This window comes from Dunckerocampus dactyliophorus, chromosome 2, assembly GCF_027744805.1.
Source record: "Dunckerocampus dactyliophorus isolate RoL2022-P2 chromosome 2, RoL_Ddac_1.1, whole genome shotgun sequence".
Lineage (NCBI taxonomy): Eukaryota > Metazoa > Chordata > Actinopteri > Syngnathiformes > Syngnathidae > Dunckerocampus > Dunckerocampus dactyliophorus.
The window spans coordinates 21,202,524-21,224,702 of NC_072820.1; the positions used below are offsets into that span (position 1 = coordinate 21,202,524).

Below are 22,179 nucleotides of genomic sequence, written 5' to 3' on the forward strand. Positions count from 1 at the left end.
ACGGACTGTTGGAGGAAATTGGAGTACCCAAAGAGACCTTGCATAAACGCTGAGATATGCAGCACAAGATGATGTGCTGGCAGTGTATTGACGCATGGAGTGAACACTGTGTTTCAGAGGGAGATGCTGTATGTCTCCTTTGTGTGCAAGTACAGGAAGTGACAGAATTGTTTTTTATTTATACAGAACTGATGAACAAGAGAAATATTTCCTGCTCTTAACAAAACAGAGGCTCTGTACGTGTACGTTTGTCCACGTCACAAACATTGGGTGTGATAACATCTGTCGTTCATCCACATTTTTCAGAGGGAATTTTGGCTACTGGACTTTTCAGAAGCTGAGTCATTTCCTGCTTGGTACAGAATAAATGATTTGTTTATTTTATTTAGAGTTCATGTTGGATTTTATTTCATGAGATGCATACATTTGCGGGGCAGTGCACGATTACGCAGGAATGATGGAAATTAAGGCTCTTTCGGTTCCCAAATGGCTCCTAAGATTTTTTGTTGTTGTCTTAAAGGATTACCGAATTATGTGTATTGTGTAAAATGAATTACTCATGTAAAAAATGCATATCAAATGTTTAATATTTAAATGGCTTTGTACTTAAACCACAATGAGGCATTGTAAAAATATATTATACTGTTATAATAAAATACAAAGACCCATCTCAATAGACAAATTTAGTCAAAATAGTTCAAATCTCTTCATGCAATTTCTCACGAACAAATTGGCTCTAAAAGCACCACAGTGTGTGTTTAACCCCACCCCTCCTCCTGCTCAGTGTGGACACAGAGATGCCACCACACATCTTGACCAATGACATTCGCCTTTAACAGAAAAAAAGACAAGGAAAAAAACAATCGGCTCCCATTGGCTTCCACGACGCGAGCCGGCTCCTGTCGTTCATTTCAAAGAGCCGGCTCTTACAGCTGGTTCGTTCTCAACCTCCACATCACTATTGTGCAGGCGTGCCGCTTAGAGGGAACACTGATAATTGGTAAAAATCCATCCAACCAGAACGGACAGAAGGAAGCAAGTGCTTCAGATTAAATTGTTATTCACATCACTTTTCTTGTCAGAGAACACATTACTGAAAAACTATTTTTTTTCTAAACTATGCATTTTGTAACCTTATTTTTGCATTTGAAAAAATAAGAAAAACAACTACAAATATAAAAAACTGTTTGTTTTCCACACCTTCCCCTCTTCTACATTCCACTGGGGTAACTCTGTGCCAACAAGTTTGTTTTGCTCCCGTCTTCCGGGATCAATCTGCACATGCGCAGTAACATGGAATAGTACATTGCCTGAGAAGGGAGGGGCAGCGGTCAAAATGCTTATGAAAGATGATGCATTTTGGTGTAGTTTTAAGCACATGCATTAAGACTAAAACAGTATACGTACTTTAAATTGAAGAACAAAAATCAATGATCAGTTTTCATGAGACGTTTGGGGGCCCCTGGAAATCTCAGGGCCCCAGACAATTGCCTGTTTGCCTAATGGTAAGTCCACCCCTGGTCTTACCTCTTGTCTTAGCCCTTCCCCTTAAAACCTAGGGCCAAGGGGAAGAAGCCACTAAGAAAATGGACACCACTTGATTCTCATTACATCACCCTTCATCGCTTGCTGGCTGTGACATAGGTAGATGAGACAATTAAATTGTTCATCATAAATGTGCATACATTTCTACATTATTTCAATGTCATATAGCCTTCCTCAGAAAAACTTTTTTTTAATAAAAGGCACACATTTTTACAAACTGTGACATTTATTGCAAAACAACAAACAATTCTAATAAATTGCGCTTCCAACCATCACTGTAACAACATTTATAAAAAATAGAAAATGTATCAAATATGCATCCATTCATTTTCTATGCCGCTTATCCTCATTAGGGTCGCAGGGGTATGCTGGAGGTACACCCTGGACTGGTCACCAGCACCATTCACACTCACATTCATACCTATGGACAATTTAGAGTGTCCAATTAACCTAACATGCATGTTTTTGGAAAGTGGGAGGAAACCGGAGAAAACCCACGCACACAAGGGGAGCACATGCAAACTCCACACAGAGGTGCCCAACGGAGATTTAAACCTATCAACCATCTCCTGACTGTGTTGCCACCGTGCGCATCCATTGTATCGTGCTCATGAAATTGAGTCCCCTTATTTCAGCGGTCGCCCAAAGTCAGCTGGGATAGGCTCCAGCATGCCCCCGGATGGATGGATGGATTTCAGTGGTGGACTGGGACAAAAATTTGGCCCTGGACTTTTTGGTTAATGCTGCAGAGAATGTGCCTCCTTGCCCCCAATGGAGTGTGGGCACAGCACGTATTCTGCATTTAGGGAGGAGGGCCCTGACTGTGCCACATTGCCCCCTCTGTTGTGTGGTGTCTGCAGCGGCATGTTCCCAGGCCGGCCCGAGAGAGTTAGTTACTGTAGTTACCAAGGCAAGGCACAGTGAAAATTAAAAAATTTAAAAATAAACAGCCGTCAATCAGCCCATTATTGATCGACCCAATGGGAAAACTCCCAGTACTTCTGATGGTCACTTTCTGTTAGCCATTTCTCTGTTATGGGCTATTTATTTGCTGCTAGCATGATCTTAAGCAGGCATTAGTCTCCTGCTAAATAGCCCAGGTAAAAAGGCACACATGAGTTACGTAGGAGCTCAAAATCTTCACAATAATTTTACATACATTTTTCCCAAAAGAAATCACTTTTGGACAAAGCCAGAAAACACTTGAGTAGTGTACACTGACTGCACCACCTGGTACCAACATGGCTGTGCTACATTAAGGTTTTTGATTTTGGGTGTGATAAAGAATCTATTTATGTTCGTCCAACAATGGACGAACATAATTGCCAGACGTGTGGCAATCTTGTTTTTGCATTCTTATCATACATAAACGGTCGGTCATTGTGATATTTATCTTTAGTTCCCTTTATCCATCCATCCATTTTCTATACCGCTTCTTCCTCATTAGGGTCGCGGGGGCATGCTGGAGCCTATCCCAGCTGACTTCGGGCGACAGGCGGGGTACACCCTGGACTGGTCGCCAGCCAATCGCAGGGCACATATAGACAAACAACCATTCACACTCACAGTCATACCTATGGACAATTTAGAGTCGCCAATTAACCTAACATGCATGTTTTTGGAATGTGGGAGGAAGCCGGAGTACCTGGAGAAAACCCACGCGCACACGGGGAGAACATGCAAACTCCACACAGAAATGCCCAAGGGAGAATCGAACCCAGGTCTTCCCGATCTCCAGGCTGTATCATGTTTGTTTAACATGCATTTTATTCCCCTTTCCTTCAATTAAAGGGGTCCTATCCTACTCATTTAAGAAGCTTTTAAAATGATATTGGATCTCAGTGCAGCACTATTGAAAGTTTATTTTCATAAAATAATCGAGAAATATCAACGTTGTGTACAGGATAAATCTGCATTCTTCTACTCTTGGCCAAACATCTTGGATTCAGCAACCTCCTCCCTGACGAAGCCTACGCTGTTGCGATCGGTCAGTGGTCAAGGGTGGGTTAATCGGAGGAGTATGGCTTGTAGGGGTAACAAAAAACACACAAAGACCAAAAAACAAATGCCATGCCAGACCTGATGGATGCCCCTCTTTTAAAACATAAGTGGGATGCCCCAAAGAACAAAATAAGATAACGTACATTTTTATTTTGTCTTTGTTAAGCACTTGACTGTAATATTTTACAATATTATAGCACAACCGATTTACCTACCTACTGTTAGCGTAGCGTATGTCTATATATCTCCCCCGGGTAGCCTGTTTTGTTCTGTGAACTTGCATCATTTCTCTCACACAATTGTTTTGGGCTTTGTGTGTGTTTTTCTTTTGCATTTGTTTTTGATCTGGCAGCATTTTTGCCATTTGCAACATTTTTCCGTTGCATTTAGTTTATGATGTCTGTGTTTGGAACTTTGGATGCAAGTCAAAAACAAACTACCCATTAAAACACAAATGAGCAACAATGTAAAGTGACTTAACAGTGTATGTACTGTATGTATGTATTGTACTTTATTAATCCCACAGCAGGGAAATTCACTTGTTACAGCAGCAAGCAAGATACGCAAGTAAAGAATGCATAGTGACATAGTGACTACAACATGGTTCAGGTGGTGCAGGTGTTGTAGAGCCTGACAGCGGTCGGTATGAAGGACCTGCGGAACCTCTCCTTCTTACACCGTGGTTGTAACAGTCTGCTGCTGAAGAAGCTGCTAAGGGAACCCACAGTGTCATGTAGGGGGTGAGAGGTGTTGTCCATGATGGATGTCAGCTTAGCCAACATCCTTCTATCCCCCACTTCCTCCACGGAGTCCAGAGGACCGTCCAGGACAGAGCTCGCTCTCCTGATCAGTCTATTGATCCTGCTCCTGTCCCTGTCCGTACTGCCCCCTCTCCAGCAGCCCACAGCATAGAAGATGGCTGAGGCCACCACAGAGTCATGAAAGGTCCGTAAGAGAGTCCTGCACACACCAAAGGACCTCAGTCTCCTCAGCAGGCGGAGGCGACTCTGGCCCTTCTTGTAGAGGGCGTGGGTGTTGACAGACCAGTTCAGTTTGCTGTTAAGGTGAAAGACCAGTAAAGTGTTTTTTGTGTACTATACAGTTTGTGTACTATACTTAGGCGTTCTGAAGTAAATCACTGCAATTTCTGACTTCCTCATATCGTGAAGAAGTTATTAACGAAGTCGAAATGAGGTGCCAAAACATGTCACTGAGTGACGTGAAAACACTCATCTTTGCGACTTTTCTATGTGCTTTACGGTACTGGTAGTGGTTACACGACTTCCGCCCGAAGATGCGCTTTGTTTACACGGATGCTAGTTACCTTAAAGCAGCACTCATAATGGCCATGCTAACCCAGCGGTTGGTCACCCCGCTGCGTTGAAGACCACAGGGTGCCATCGTGGAGCCATAGTGGCGGGCTTTCTCCTGTTATTGAGTATTGTTGTTGGCCGACCCACACAGTCATGTCGAGCGGCGTCGCTCTCCACACCCAAATAGGGTCCATCATCACCGCCTTGTGCAACGCCGCCGCGGCTCAGATCGCCAAAGTGGTGGAGGACGGCATGGTAGTGCTTCGCCTGGAGGTGTCCCAGCGAGAACACGAGATCAGGAGGCTTAGGAGCAGCGTGGAGGTGCTGCACGGCGAGCTGAGAGCCGCCCGACACACGGCCGACCTCCGAGCGCAGACCCGCGGCTTGGACGGTGAGGTCCCAGCTATTGATGCACACCTCACATGGAGCTATTTTATTAAAGTGGCTTGTTTTGGATTTGCATGAGCAAATAAACCTCAGTCAGGGTGACAATCATCACCAATTATGAGACATCGAAGCACACATAACATTCATTCATTTGGTTTCAAATTGCTTGCTTTTACATGTTTTTAGCCAATAGTTATGGTTTCAACACCCCCATTTTCCTTTGGCACGGCTGCGCATGCGTGGTGTGGAAACATTCTATTCAACTAAATTGTTTTAGGAGCACATTTTCACAGAGCCTTCACTATCCGTATTTTGTGTGTAAAGTTTATGCAAGTTTCTGCTATAGCTAAACATTTTTACTTCAACAAACTTTAGTCATGAATAAAGTAACTGGAGTTTGCTACTATTTTTAACCTACAAGTTACACTCAGTACGTTTACACGCACAAAAACAAATTGCATTCTAGCCCTTCTCATGTGGCTCATGTGGCGCTCACACTTCCACCACTCTGCCTCCTCCACATGCTCAAGGCCAAAGGGCAATAAGTTCCCCCTTTTTATAGCTGTCTCAGTTTAGCTGTTTATTATTTTTAAATGTTTGAATATAAATGGTCAATAACCATACTTCATATATGTAAGATATTGGGAGGTTATTTGAGTGACTCTTGAATGACTCTTGTTAAAAAAGTTTGTAAAAACTTGTGCATTGCATGTAGCGCAGACGTAAACGTCAAATCCTGTTACATATAGCATACATAAATAAATATAATAAAACACATAAAATGCAGTGATATTTCAGTGTAAGCAACCATAAGCAGAGTGCAATGATGGACTAATGTAGTGGATTAAGCGAGAGGGTTTTTTTTTTTTCAAAACGAAGAAATACCATCCAACCAAACATATCTTCCTAGCAAATACTTTTGTGTGTATTTTTTCTGCACATCGTTGAACTGATTGCGTTCCGTGTACGTATTGTGTAGTGACAGCCACATTGCGCGCTGAGCCGTACATCATTTGGGAATGTATTAACAAGAGGCCTTAACTTTAATTTCTTTGTAGAAAGGCAGTTTATGAAAGTTAGTACATGTAAGTGTATTCATTTACAGCGCAGCCCTGATACATCCAATATGGCGGTGATGCTGATGTATCGTAGACTAACTAACCCACCTGATGCGGTGTCTATGTATGTCTATGGTTCGTTGTATGCACAGTGGTTGTAGTTCAAGCTAATATATGTCCATGTTCGGTAGATGTAACTTTAGCTACGATCTAAATTGTTGCTGGGTGGCCCATGAATGTGGAGAACAGTGTCGCCAACTCCTCAGTAAGAAAAATAGCTACTGGCTTTCCTAGAAGTAGCTAGAAGCTAGATGATGCAATTGTCTAATTTGTATGTTACTATTTGCATATGTTGCAGCAGATGTTGTTGGAAAAAAGGAAAAAATCTCGTAGGACAGACAAGTCAGTAAAAACACCTTAATTACGTTTAGAACTACAAATAAAATTTCTTGGTTTGTTGATTTAAAATTGGCCATCACTTCATCTAAATAAAATAACAAATATTTGATCTCGGTCAGTGCCTGTTAAAGTCTCAACAGCGTAATAATTACAACCACAGTCGGCGGCATCGCGCCCATCGCATGCGTGTGTCATTTCCACTTTGCATGCATAAGGGCGTAGAGCTCTGCTATTGTGACCGATTGTGACATCTTTGCGGCGGGTTGGAGACTCGGCAGCACCTGCTGCTGTCTCTAACACCCCCAGGAAAAAGTAGCAAGATTTGTCGCTAGTCGCTTTTGAGAAAATAAGTTGCCAAGAGGGTTTGGAACGTCGCCAGACTTGGCGAGAAAGACGCCAAGTTGACAACAGCGGTGAAGAAAAACAGGCAGGTGTGTCATGAGATCTCGCAAGATTAAAACATGACAAGTTTTCCCGTTTGGAGAAAAGCAGTCTTGTGAGAACAGTGCAGCCAGAAGCCAATCAGACTGTGAACTATGGCATCGCTACATGAATGATGGAAGTGGTCGTGCAACCCAATCCAAACCAACCCCTGACCAGTGGCAAGAGCCAAGAAGGCAGAACTTGGACACACTCTCTCGTATGGCAAGACCTCGCCTTCCTGTCAAGATATGCATGAGTATCCATAGTGTGGCTCATAGCAGAAATAAAATAAACATAAACCCAGCAGCTGTGGAAAAATAAAGCCAAAAGGCATAATTTAACCATAAAGCGCTAAAATGTTGATACTAATAACTAAGAAAAATACAAAGATTTGTCTTTAAATTTATGTATAACCTTTTTTTATTATTATTTAATTATTTCATTTCAAGAAATGCTGCAAGTGTTTGTTGGAATTATCTGTGAAAAAAATACATGGTACAAACACAAATTCCACAACTTTACAGAGTGACAGATGAAATTTTAAAAGAAATACTGCATTATTATGATATACTGTATTATTATTGTTATTATTATTATTATTATTATTATTATATATTGCCATGACAATGGCCTATTTGGTCCCATAACATTTTGACAATAATATCGTTTAGCGTCAGTCTGTGGGACAATAAACATTTAAAAACTCTCCTGCATTGTTTTGTGACTCGGTTAAATAAAAAAAGTTTGTTTGTCCTGTCATTTTTTTTCATTGTACTCTTCTTAAAATTAATGTTAAAACGTCATCTCGTCTTGTTCTCCATTGTCTATGCCGCTTATCCTCACTAGGGTCGCGGGTATGCTGGAGCCTATCCCAGCTGACTTTGTGCGAGAAGTGGGGTACACCCTGGACTGGTCACCAGCCAATCGCAATCACATTCATACCTGTGGACAATTTAGAGTCGCCAATTAACCTAACATGCATGTTTTTGGAATGTGGGAGGAAACCGGAGTATCCGGAGAAAGCTCACGCGTTCACGGGGAGAACTTGCAAAGTCCACACAGAGATGCCCAAGCGGAGATTCAAACCCAGGTCTTCCCGATATCCTGACTGTGTGGCCAACATGCTAACAACTAGGCCATTCCTGTAAATAAAGATGCAATATTCCTGGTCCTGCTCATGTTCCTGGTATTCAAACTTTCAGGGATTACGACCCTTATGGATTTTCAAGGATATTTTGAGCTAGCAGGTAGTCGGTTACATAGTAAATCATAATGGCAGCCATGTGAATGACAATTTGTCTCCTTTTCTGTCCACAGAGAGTCTGAGCGCCAATGAGGCTGAGAGGACGGGGCCTGAAAAGGTCCCAAGTGACTTTCCGAATCTTGAGGTGCCGGTGAAGCGCGAACCCCTTGAAGAGGAGAGTATAGCAATCGGATGCAGTCGACCCGGACAGCCAGTAGAAGAGCTGAACCCGTACGAGCAAAATGGCGCTCAGTGGAGACGGCGGCAAAACCAGTCCATCAGTTCCCATGTGGCAGCTTCTGAGTCTCTTGTGGATACCCGGCTGAGCGGTGCATCGTGCAGCAGCCCATTTGGCCGTGGGCCGCACCGCAACCTGTACAACACCATGCGCAGGAGGATGGTCAATCGCTTGATGTTCAAGAGAGGCTTTGCGTGTCCGTTCTGCGGCAAATGTTTTGAGCACTCTGGAAACCTGGAGAGGCACAAAAGGATTCACACAGGAGAGAAACCGTATCGCTGCGAGATTTGCGGGAGACGCTTCAATCAGAAGTGCAGCCTCAAGGAGCACATGAAGATTCATCAGAGATGTACGATTGGAAGCTTGAGTCTCAACAATTCAATGAATAAGGTAACAAAAGACATGTCCTTTTGTCCTCACAGGTTTGCAGTCCGCACCAGCTGACATCCACACGGCCGCAGAGACACAAAACCCAGCGCAGAATCACAGCGCCGACAACCAGCGGCCAGCAGAGGGAAACATCACAGCCACGGCCGAGCTTGTTTCAGCGACTACGTCAGAATCTTCCCAGACATCAGCTCACGTCAAGTCTGAGCCGGTGGAGGAGAGTGTAACACTGCCAAAAAAGGAAGAAGCCGAGAGTGTCAGCTTCTCGTTGGACAGCGACGGCCAGCATAGGTCGCCCAGATCACATGGACCAACCAACGGTACTGAACAAGCTGAGAGACCAGCACAGGATGTCATTTCCTTTCCAGGCACTGCTCAGTTGGTCCCGCCACACTTGGAGGCCTCCTGCAGCGCCTTCTCCTTCACGGGGAAACCTTTCGGAGAACTCAACAACCACATGGTGTCGCAGCCACCTTACGCGACGCCGAAAGCCCGCCTTGTGACCGGTGACGCTGGTGGTGAGCCGTTGAACCAGCCACACAACGGCACAAGCTCGTTTTACCAGGTGTCCAGACCAAAGAAGTGCTTCATCTGCTCGTACTGCGGGAAGATGTTTGTGCGCGCCGGACACCTGGAGCGCCATTTACGCATCCACACGGGCGAGAAGCCGTACGGCTGCCACATCTGTGGGCGCTGCTTCAACCAGAAGTCCAGCCTCAAGTGTCACATGAAGACCCACAGAAACGGTATGCGAGCAGCGCCATTTTACAATTAACACACAGTAGGGGCGTGATGGTGTCCCATCATCACAGTTTGGAACGTACCTCAGTTTTAAGGTCACGCTTAGGTTCTTTCTGGGTACAGTAAGGGAGCAAATACAAAAGATAAAACTGCTTAGATTTCGCTATCCAAGACTCAAGGAAGCCAAAGGCTGGGCGTGCATTGTATTTGTTAACTGAGTAAAGATATGACTATAAGTTACACTTCCTGTCCCTCGCTTTTAATGCAAAAGAGCACACAGTAAAAGAGTGGAGCTTCTTGAGAACCAATGCAAGGTAACGTATTAGAAATTATAAAAAGACGATTGTGAAGCCAAATGTCACAGCTCTCCTGTCGGAATATTAATATGAGCAAGTGATGATTTAGAGCCTTTGTCCCGGTAGTCAACACTCACTGAGACGTTTGGTCGACAAAATAAATACAAACGGAACAGTGCAAAATTGTATGCGTCCACAGAAAGTAGTTGAAAAAAAATGCTACAGTGAAAAAGCCAGCTTTTCCAGAAATGCTGCCAACATTTGACAGATGAATTGGCTGTGAGAAAATACACGTCACCAACAGCAATTCCACAACTTTACAACAGTGAAAGATGACATATTACAGGAAATATTGCGGTATTATGGTATATTATTATTATTATTATTTATTATATCTTACTAGGGGTATTCCAATTCGATCTTCGGGATCAGGATCGGCTGCCGATCTGTTGTATTTGTGAAGATCTGATAATATCGGCTTCCGCCACGAGATCGGGCCGATCCGGTTGCCATATCACGTTCGTAACTCTGAGGCCACACTCCAATATAGTAGGTGTACTAATGCGGCTCAAAGCTGTTTGCTATTTGACTCGCACCACCCCCAAGAAGAAGAAAACATAACACCCAACATGTAGACGTGTCTGCGGTGTACAATGGCGAACTTAGTTTCACGTTGGACATTGGATGTTCAGCTCTGCGACAGAGCTATAGCGACAGGTCCCCCTCACTATGCCCCGACTGCTACGTCATGGTGAAAGGGAGCTCGCACTGGAAGAGCCGTTCTAATCGCTGGATGATAATAGGGACCTTACAAACACTACTAAACATGTCGAAACGGCGGCGCAAAACCTTGGAAACGTCTGTTACGGAGCGTGAATAGAAGCTAGCAGGGTTCGCTTAGCTTACCTAGTGCAGCTGTGTGTGTGTGTGTGTGTGTGTGTGTGTGTGTGTGTGTAACTCAGGCTGGATGAGTATATTTTCACTGTGTTGTGTTTTACTGCTTTAATTTAAGGACCATTTTACATTGCCTACTGACGATGTGCAGGTTATGAGTGAAAAAAGACGAGAGGCACGTTTATCTTGGACCCAGCGCGTATCAACCGTCAAGTACCATTCTCAACACACACACACAACACATTCCGGCCTTCAAAATAAGAGCGCTATTTGTCACATTTGTCTAATTGTGTAAACAAAATAAAGGTGTCATTAAAATATTTTACATTAATAACACGATTGGAATTACATCTGTGACATCTGTGTCACTAACCCAAATAGCACAAACTCTATGCTGGTAAAATAAGTGGAAAAGGTAAAAAAACAGAATTCTAAAAAAATAAAACGGAGAAAACAGAATAAACAGAAAACAGAGAGTTTGTTAAAAAAAAGTCTTATTATAAATCACACCAGAAATTGATCTATATTATCAATATTATTGCTCGTGCTGTGTAGTCCCACAAATTCATGTTTGTAACAAAAGCTTATTATTATTAAAAAAAAATAAGATTGGATCGGCAAGTATAGAAAAAATCGGATCGGAAGCCAAAAAATGTGGATCGGGACATCCCTATCTATAACTATAACATTAGTGCACATGTGTCAACTCGTGCCATGGAGGGCCGAGACGCTGCAGGTTTTCTCTCCAACCAGTTCTTCAGCAGGTGATTTAATTGATGAGATCCTTCCCTCAAACTAAAGGTGTTGATCATTAAAATCACCTGCTTTAGTGACCGGCTGGAAAGAAAACCTGCAGTGTCTCGGCCCTCCATGGCACGAGTTTGACACCCCTGATTTAGCATCATCATTTAGTTTGTAGGACAAACATTTCAAAACGGCATTGTTTTGTGACTCAGTTAGATAAAAGTTTGTTTGTCCAATCATATTTTTTCCTTGTACTTTTCTTTAAATTAATTTTAAAATCCCGTGCATTATCTTGTCTCATGAGTTGGGGGTTCTGTGGCTCCCCTACATCAGTATTTATACGTCCGTTTTTCAACCCAAAATGATTCTCTCCACACCAAACACAAGAACAAGCTGTAAAATGCATGCCAAAGCAGCAGGTGGCACTGTAGCTCCTACCTGTAAGGCCGTTTTAGCCATTCAAAAGCCTGAAGAAAGTCATATCTAGAAAAAACGCAGAAACAACAATATTGACGGGAAGAAAAAGGAAATCATTTGTGTGGATTTATTGGGAAGTAGACTTACTCTTGAATATTGCATTTGATTATAATGTTAACAAAACAATAAACACAATTAATTGTGTTTACGTACGCCGACACTAACATGCAAATTCTAGCAGTTCTTTTGAAAAGAGCTGAAGAATCTTTTTGATAATAATGCTCAGGTTGTGCTATTATTTTGCTTTAAACTATTGCTACAGCATCTTATTTAGAGCCTGCAGGCTCTGTTTAATTGTATATGAATGATTAAATGGTCTAAATGCACATTTAATAGTGTTTGGATGTGTGTGTGTTTAAAGACAAGAGCACAGAACAGCAGGGTGCAAATCCCGTAATGATGCCCGACAGTCGACTGCAGGAGAAGGTGCCAGAAGCCAAGACAGGACCAGTGGCTTTGGGTGACCAGCTAACAGGATACAGTGAGACAGGGAGGAGTGATGCTTTTAATTTAAACCACCGCAACTACCCGCTGGGTCCCGTTGCCGGAACTGCAAGCGAGTGGCGGTCCATTAAAGAGCTGCCTTTCCTGGACGGTAAAGTGAAAATGGATATGCTGCCTATGGATCCCCTCTCACAGATAGGGATACAAGCTCAACGCTCTGATTTGATCCTCAGTCCCGATTGCGACTTTGACCACGAGACGAGCTCGGAGAGAAATGCAACTTTATTGGAGTTCAGTCTGCCGTCCTTTGATGACCAGGAGGAGAATGGCAGCGGTGCCGCCAGTGCTCAGAACTGCTACATTTGCTCTGCATGTGGGCAAAGTTTTGACACTTTCACTTTGTTTGAAAGGCACCAGTGCAAGCCCACTTGAGAGGAAATGTTGAGCTGCGACGTATGCGGACAGATCTTCAACCACTCCAACAAACTAAAAGTGCACATGAAAGTTCACGAGTAGCTTCACTGCCATCAGCCACGAGGGCTTCCATCTCCAGCTCATTCCTCCACCTCTCTCTGTGTTCTTCCACCTGCAGATCACGATGTCATCTGTGAGCATCATTGTCCATGGAGCCTCCTCTCTGACAGTGGAGGTGTGCCAAAAAGTGGCAAGCTAGAGACTTGAGACAATGCAAAGACGTAGCGGTGTACCAAATTGTATTGCTTTGTATCAGCCCAGCTACCGCAATCATTTTGGATCAGTGTTCTTTTAAAAACAAACAGGGTTCCTGTGCTTATGTATTATTCAGCATTGAAGACTAAAACACTTCAGCACTGCAATAAAACGAAAAAATGATTGACACGATTGAAATGCCAGCTTACTCGTAAAAGTAATTGGCTCCCAATTAACCCCACCCATCTTTTCATGCTGGCTTTTTTTTTTATACCTCAAATGTGCCATTTAATGGCTGGAGTGTTGCATCCCTGCAACTTCATTTTTTTCACAAGATTGTGTCTAATCAACCCAACAACACTTTTTTCATTTTTTGTTGTCATTAATATTATTATTATTGTATGCTTACAGAACAAGAGAAGTTTGTCCAAGCTTACTCTTGACAAGGAATGTTCTGGAGGGGCCAAGAAGTTGTATGTTGTGTATAATGACGTTAATTGTGCTCATCAGGAAGGTTGATTGTCATGTGGTGTTTCAGGTTTGGTACCTAATGAGCGAATGTATTAATAAAATGTGTCCCAGTACCTTTTCTATCTTGAAGCAAACAAAGTAATTCAATGTTTGTTTTAGGAGATAGGGATTGTACTTTTATGGATACAGTATTCAATAATGTTGTGGAAAGTTCCTAATCTTGGTTTAAAGACACAGTGAATTGTTAATTTGTCTTTTATTATGAAAGGTCCACATCAAATCTTAAGATTTAAGTTTTTTGTTGTGTATTTTCACATTATTTCAAGAACGAGCCTGCTTTGTGTACTGGAGACCCGATCCAGTGCTGTTTCACTTGGATTTAACTTTGAAATTGGTTGCTTTTGTTACAAGTGCAGCTACTTTAAATTGTTGTTACTGTAACAGACTGTCCTATTTGTGCTTCCATACAAAATGACTGCCGTTTCACACCAGAGCCAGAACATGGAGCACTGGTTGATTTTTATCAAATCTACATATTGTTTATTATTGCTTGCATTGTCATTGGTCAGTCTTCTCAAAGGCTCATTGTTTGTTCTTTTTAGTGTGGGCAGATGAGAAGTTCTTTGTCTTGGGTGATGATTAAAAGTTGATTGCATTTGATAAGTCGCTCACTTGGTTTGGTTTAATGTTGTACAGTTAAACACAAGAAGATTCAACTTTTGCATGCATAAGTCATTGGTCTAACACACGAGTCGCAAACCTTTTTGGCCAAGAGAGCTATGAAAGCCACGTGTTTTGCACGGTACTCCTCATCTTTCCTTACGCCATCTCCTTTGTCAAAAGGGTCGGCTCTGCAGAAACCTCGACTGTGTTATTAAAGGAGGTAAGTTTACTCCTTGACCTCTCAATGACTCGGTTAGGCTACCACATTGTCCAACAATACCGGTTTTGGTGTCTAACCCGGAAAATATAGGAAGGACAGCTGGCATTTAACTTCAATAATTTCAACTTTTCACACCAGCTGTATCTAACCACAGAGATGACGGCCGCCTCTTATAACAGCTGCTGAAGTGCTTTTGTGAAAGGTAGGAAGCTTTCGCACTTACAGTACACTAAAACAAGATATTACATTATCTCAAATCTGGTAAGTCACATCATTTGTTGACTTTTGCACATTTACGTCAAGAAAATGATTTATAATGCATATCCAAAACCGTAAAGCATTGATAAAAGTACATTAAAAATGCTGTGCGGCTTTAGTCTGTCATTTACGGTAAGCCCCTCCCCCATACGGAAGTGACGCTGCCGCTAGCAAGAAACCTCCAAGAGATGGATGATTTAATTTTTTTGCGCATCATCGCTGCTTCTAAAAAATATTAACTATTAATCACATTTTGTTTTTGAATCATAGTTTGGCTTAACATGGCGTGCATTTCTTTCCAAAGCCAGCTTTCGTCCATCTTGGAGGTTCTGGTCAAAGCAGCAGTGTCAGAAATAAGCAAACTCGTCGATGACAATAGTGCCTTCTTGCACCTGGAAATCTCCCAAAAGCAGAGCGAAAATGAGGCACTGAAGAGGAAAGTGATCATGATGGAGAATAAAAATGCTCAGCTGCAGCGAGCCTTCGGTAAGAAGCCTCGTTTGTACCCTCAATACTGTTAGCATGTATTATTGTTTGAGAGACAAAAGAAAATTCAATACAGTAATGATGTTGTGATGCAGACTCAACTACTACCGGACGTCTTTATTCGCGATGATTTACTTTTAATGGTAATTGACAACAAGGTTTAACCATTTGCTTTTCTGCTGTCAGCAAACATGATGCACAGAGGAAGCAACGTTGGAAATGATCCACATTCCACAGGACAGATCAAGGTGAGCTTATGGCAACATATAAACAATCACCTTTTTGAAAAACATACGGCGTAGAAATATCTTTAAAAGACCACCCCTCACCACATGAAAACATGTTTAAGTGCACTCCGAAGCACAAAGTGGCGCCCTAACCATTCACTGTAAGGTCATAGTAGCCAATCGAGAGCCTGAAGAAGAGATTTCCAGGAAATACACAATAACAATGATGCCTGAAGTAAAAAGAGGAACCATACTAATGGGATAGTGAAGTGGCGCTACTTGTACATAAACAAAAAATATTATAAATATTTATGATAATCATGTAAAATAAATACTATCTCCATAACCATCTGTGCATGTACTGAGAGCTACATACCAGTGACTAATAAGCTGCTGCCCCCTACTGCTGTGGAGTGGAAACATTACCACAAAAAACGTGTACCTTAAAATGAAATTTTCTTATGTATTGTGGTGTTTATCCACACATACTGTTTTACGCAAATTGCTTTCCAGGTGAAAATAGGCCACAATTCTATTTCCATCATTCATATACAATAAGTAAAGCTGCCACGTGTTGCCGTAACATCAACGTTAATTAAGAATAAAGTTCCCCCCAAAAGTGACTTTTAAATGCTGTTCTGACAGTAATATGTGTCTTTAGAGCCTGTTTATGAGCACCAAACAAAAAATCTCTCTCACTTATTTGCTCCACTTTTGACAACTGATAATTTCATGATGTCATGAAAGAAAAACCTCCTACCTCTTTGACATGGTACTGCCTCTGCCCACCCCCTAGATAGATGAGCTCGCCGGGTGTATACACCCAGCACTTGACAGAGGACATCTAGCACATCTTTAATATATATATATGGATATATATATTTATATATACAGTATATATATTTTGTTTTTTTTAAACGAAAACTTTACTTACAATCAACATGGCAATACAAGAAAGATCACAAGAAAGATCACAAATGCAATCACTGTATAGGAACATAGGAGCAACCATTAAAAATATACAAAGCCTGGATATAGCATATATTTATATTGGGGGAAACTTCAACTTAACATGAATGGCCACTTATATTGCCAGTTTTATCACATTTCTGCTCTTGTCTAGTGTCCAGTAATGGAAGATGCCACCATCTCCTTCACAATCAAGGAAGAGAGTCCGGATGAGGTGCTGTGGATCAGCGACCGCTCTGGCACGGGTCAGTATAGAACACTTTGTGATGTGCGTCAATCTCAGCCAAATGCTAACCTGGTTGCCTTTAACTAGCAGGTGCAGCACAGCAGTACCAGAATGCTGCAGAGAGTCAGAGGTTTGAGGAGGCCTCCGGGAAGACGACCTCGGACTTTGGAGACTCCTTCATCTCAAGTGAGCAGGTAGGCGAGGTGGGCGGGCTTCAGTTGCTGGTCAAGACGGAGAAGGCGGACGGCGAATGTCATCTGGGTGCGGGCAAGCAGGACCAACTTCCTGACTTGGCTTTGGACGAGAGGGAAAGTCAGCTGTGGTCGTCCATCATCGAAGGTAGCGACATTGACTCCAGTTTCCCAGACTTTTCCAGCGTGGTGGACGAATATTCCAACTCTTTCCCTGAGCAGTCGAACGTTCGCGTTGTTTCTGGCAAGTCAGCCGCTGTCCAGCAGCATTCCTCACAGAGGTCTTGTAACGGCGTTTATAACAGCGACTACCACAAGGACCCGCAGTTGTCCGGTTGTCAGGCCAGACCTTCATCTGCGGTCTCGCAGACAGACACGCACAAGGATCCGGTTTACCTGCCGAGGAACAACTCACATGGGCTTCTGAGGCGCGGCCAAGACGGGGAACACACCGCCGTAGATGCACTGACAGCAACACCGTCGCACAACACCTTCACAGCACCAGCCGGCCACCATCTTGACCCCACCCACCGGCCGTTCACAGGTGGGGGGCGGAGCTTTGTGTGCTCGCAGTGTGGCAAGGCGTTCGCCCGCCTCCACCAGTTCAAGCTGCACCAGCAGAGCCACAAGAGGAAACGGGCCTTCTGGTGCACGGTGTGCGGCAAGGGCTTCCAGTGCTCGTCGCACCTCAGCATCCACCACCGGACGCACACAGGCGAGAAGCCGTACTGCTGCCTGCAGTGCGGCAAGAGGTTCACGCAGCAGAGCAGCCTGAGGGTCCACCAGCGCACGCACAGTGGCGAGCGGCCGTACAACTGCGCCGAGTGTGGCAAGACTTTCATCCTCATGCACCACCTGAAGCGCCACTGCGTCATTCACACGTACAGCTGAGGCGGGCCACAGGGGGCGCTCAAGCCAGCCTCACTTCTGCTGATGTTGTCGTTACAGCGCTTGAGCTTTTTTCTGACTATGCAAAAACCTTCATGTTGGATTTTTAAAGTGGTTTGCTGCTTTTTAAAGATGTAGGATTTTGCCACGTTTTCACCAAGCAATGCTGTCCAGGGGCCTCACCTATAAAAATGTGCGTGGAAATCTGACTAAAAGTCTGCGTACGCCAGAAACCCAAAATGTGCGTACGGACAAAAATATTTAGACCTAAAAAAAAGTGGCGTACTCATACTTTCACGCAATTTGTGGTTCACAGATTCCACCTTGAGGAGAACTGTGCGTACGCAACTCCACGCTCAAGGTACGGTCAAGTTCATTGCAAAGTGACTCATGAATGTGGCGTCCACATTTAAAGAGCCTTGAGCGGGCCGAGTGGTTAGCATGTTGGCCACACAGTCAGTAGATCGAGAAGATCTGGGTTCGAATCTCCGTTGGGCATCTTTGTGTGGAGTTTCCCCGTGCGTGTGTTGGTTTTCTCCGGGTACTCCGGTTTCTTCCCACATGTTAGGTTAATTGGCGACTCTAAATTGTCCATAGGTATGAATGTGAGCGTCAATGTTTGTCTATATGTGCCCTGCGATTGGCTGGCGACCAGTCCAGACCAGTACCCCGAAGTCAGCATACCGGATAAGCGGCATAGAAAACAGATGTATGGATGGATGATTGCATTGGAATCACAGCTGGTGGGAAGACGACGACGATGAAGAAGCGGGCTTTCATGGAAATGGAGGTGGTAATACTGGAAAAAGTGTCATATTTGGAAGACACAGCTGTGGCATAACAAAACAAAGCTTGAACAAAGCACGTCCGCTGCTATCAGTGTGAATGGAGCTGGGCCAACTGAGGCAAAAAAAAAAGCAGTCCAATATCAAGGCACACATTTCCATTTTTGGGCATTGATAGCATTCCCTCATTGATACGTTTTAGATTAATACAACCTTAGCAAAATCTGTTAAATTCAAAGGTGGACGCAAAGACTCAAAACGGTTAAGATTAAGTTATATTGACAATTAATTGCTGTCATTCTATTTTTAAAATTATTTAATTAAACTGATGTAACTTAATGATGACATTAACACCATCAAACTATTAGGTATATTCTAATTATTTTATGAGGAACTAATGAACAGTCATGGAAAAAATGATTAGACCGCCCTTGTTTCTTCAGTTTCTTGTTCATTTCAATGCCTGATACAACTAAAGGTACCTTTGTTTGGACAAATATAACAATGACAACAAAAATAGCCTGTAAGAGTTAAATTGTTTGGCAGTACAATGTTATAGCTATTCATGTAAGAACTTAATTTTGGTTATTATCAAGGAAACCATGGAAGTTGGTAGACATCAGCTCTTAAATTAAACTCTTACGAGCTATATTTGTTATCATCATTATATTTGTCCAAACAAATGTACCTTTAGTTGTACCAGGCATTAAAATGGATCAATAAACTGAAGAAACAAGGGTGGTCTAATCATTTTTTCCATGCCTGTATGTTCTTTCAAAGCACAACAAAAGAAAAACCCATCATTTGTGGAAAAGGAAAGAGTAAGTTTACGCACACGGCCCTGACACTGTCCATACAAATAAAGGCCTTGCATGGTAACTAAATGTTGCTATTTATGACATACTTGACATATGCAATGTATTTTTTGATAAACTGCCCAAACAAAAGCGAGAAATTGAGCACTGAGGACATGTTAGCGCTGTGTCTTGTAAACTTGAACCCTAGAATTATTTAATTGACAACATGATGTTTGTTATAATTAATATTAATTGGACACATAATATTATCATGATTGTAAAATAAAATGAAGTATTCAAGTGCTGCGTTGTTTTTCATGTATGTTTTAGTTTGGATACTATACGCTTGTGCGCAATGGTGTTTAAATGACAAACGATATACATCAGTGTCATGTAAATTAACAACACTTTCCACAAATGTTTTAAGTCAATAATGGCGTGATGTTTTCATGCAGTAATGGATCAATCTTTATTGGCTTCCATTTCATGTTTATTTATAACATATGATTTCACTTAAAATGTGCATCGCCTCTTTGCCTTGTCTCTAAAAAGTGCGTACACCAGCTGTAAAGGGTGGGTACCAGTGCGCACATTCTCACGTCAGTTTGTGTTTTTATAGGTAACATATTTAGCGTGGAAAACGGTGGAAGCAACTTTTTGGCCCTGTTTTGTGCGTACGCAAGCTTTCTAGGTGAGACCCCAGTTCAGTACGTTTTTATTGTCGAAAGTAGTGAAGACTCCCAAAATAAGTGATCCATACCACGTTTTTGCACCCCTAGTGGGCGGAGCTAGACAGTTTGTTGATTGGTGAGCAAAGATTGATCACTTCAGGAATGGAAAGAAGAGAAAACACTAAGATGTCCGCCATTGTTGTTGACTGCTGTGATGTCACTGTGTTATTCACATAGCTGATCAGGATTTACGCTTCAAACCATTCAATGCGACTCAACCTCTTGATGGAAACGTGGATTTCAAGATGGTTGTAACATCCCACAATGGGAAGTTACAAGGAATCCCTGCAGACCTTCTGTCGTAACAGAAGACATCACATTGTCCAGCCCAGCAGCTCCTCTGGACAGAAACCTGCATGACTCAGACTTGACTTTTTCTATGAACTTTACTCTGTGTGTTCTCCATTTATTATTAAATTATTGTTCAAACCAGAAGGTGGATGTGTGGTGATGTTAAACAGATGTCACATTAAACCTTTGGTTTAGGTTTCTAGCATAATATCTAATGTTAATAATCTTTTATTTGTAAAAATACTAGTTAGCTGTTAAACGTTTTTAAATGACTTCCTACAACTTTTGCAGAAATCAGTGTTGTCTCGCATCAAAACCAGGATGTTGCACACAACAATACAATAAAGAAACAATATTCTAAAATATGTTTTAAAAGTAGTTTAAGATACAATAAAATCATGTTTATTTGTATGGCACTTTTATTTGTATGCAGCTAAAAGTGCTTCACAACGGTATGAAATTAAAAAATAGCATTACAGTTAAGTAAAAGAGACAATGTAGTATAAAAAAAATACACAGGAAAATTATTATTATTAAGAAGGTAAGTAGCGTGTCAAAAAAGTGTTTACTTGACAGTATTTCCTTTACGTTTGAGCTGATGGTGCTTTCCCGGTAGTTGTATGACGTCACCTTTAATAACTGCGCCTATGAACTGTAAAAGGAAATAGAGGATGAAAAAAACCTGCATCTGTCTGTATTATTAGTTGTCCACGTGTCGGAATATACCGGAAATATGCTATTTTGGACGTCGCTGCAGTATAGAAGCTGCCACCAGAGGACAGTCTAATAGCTCTGCTGCACGTGAATAACATCATTGTGCTTTTTACTGTAGAAAATAGTACTGTTGGCTTGCGACGTTTTGTACCACTACACTAATACAAATATTCATACTGTAAGGTATCATGCAAAGAAAATGCTTTGTCTTAATGTTTATGGACAGTACTTTGATAACAAACAGCACAGTTTTAAAGGGCAGTACAGTATCAACATAGGCTTGTAACAGTTGCTGTGATACCTTCACTGGCAGTTAATCCCATTTGGCATCTTTATTCCAGTTAAGCTGCAGTCGGCTGTGAAAAACTTACAGCAATTCCTCTTGCTCACAAGGCCTGTCCGTCTGTTTCACACATACATATATGTGTGTGTGTGTGTGTGTGTGTAAAACAAAAACAAAAAAATCAAGTATTTGCAAGTCAGTGTTTCAATGAATTGTAGTGAAACAGGTTCAACAGGTTGATGTCAGCATGAGTGCATGAGACACTGCAAAGTACAATAATACAGTACACAGATTGTTACATTCATATCTTTTTTTATACACTTGTACTGGGTCTCATTGGAGGGGGTGGGGTACCTAATGAAAGTGGGATAACGTTGCGGCACTCTGAGAGAAGCCCTTGACTGTATGTGAATGTGCACATGCTGTTCAAACACCTGCACGTGTGCTTTTGCTGCAGGCAAACATGGGTGCTCATAAACTCACTGCCTTTTATGGACATAAACCGTGACGAGTGACATCATGGAAACGGTTCTCCCATCCAGTTGGATGTGTAGGAGAAGTAAGGCGGCGTGTGGCCAAGGCCGTATTTGGGTTAAGAAAGAGGAAACATGGCCAATGGGAGAGAGGCTGAAGGACAATCCCACTGGGAGAAATGTCAAGCATCCCGTTGATGCTGTTTCTCAGCACGGCTGCTGTCAGGAGCATATGGTTGGTCATTGC

General features: G+C 42.4%; 2 protein-coding genes across 4 annotated transcripts; both read left to right on the forward strand.

The window, feature by feature from the left end:
- Positions 1 to 4,820: 4,820 nt before the first annotated feature.
- Positions 4,821 to 14,393, forward strand: LOC129177864 (oocyte zinc finger protein XlCOF8.4-like). Its single transcript, XM_054769433.1, has 4 exons — positions 4,821 to 5,250; positions 8,444 to 8,956; positions 9,030 to 9,740; positions 12,508 to 14,393. Exons 1-4 carry the CDS (start codon positions 5,013 to 5,015, stop codon positions 13,020 to 13,022), a joined length of 1,977 nt encoding a protein of 658 aa, XP_054625408.1. The 5' UTR covers positions 4,821 to 5,012; the 3' UTR covers positions 13,023 to 14,393.
- A 635-nt stretch (positions 14,394 to 15,028) lies between these two features.
- Positions 15,029 to 20,710, forward strand: LOC129176763 (zinc finger protein 8-like). Of its 3 annotated transcripts, XR_008569497.1 has the most exons (5): positions 15,029 to 15,357; positions 15,544 to 15,605; positions 16,708 to 16,798; positions 16,867 to 18,099; positions 18,175 to 20,710. XR_008569497.1 is itself a non-coding variant. In XM_054767134.1 (4 exons), exons 1-4 carry the CDS (start codon positions 15,153 to 15,155, stop codon positions 17,859 to 17,861), a joined length of 1,353 nt encoding a protein of 450 aa, XP_054623109.1. In that variant the 5' UTR covers positions 15,029 to 15,152; the 3' UTR covers positions 17,862 to 20,709. The 3 variants fall into 3 exon arrangements, 2 of the variants coding, with proteins under 2 accessions (XP_054623109.1, XP_054623110.1); XM_054767134.1 differs by having other exon boundaries at positions 16,867 to 20,709; XM_054767135.1 differs by having other exon boundaries at positions 16,870 to 20,709.
- The last annotated feature ends 1,469 nt before the right edge of the window (positions 20,711 to 22,179 follow it).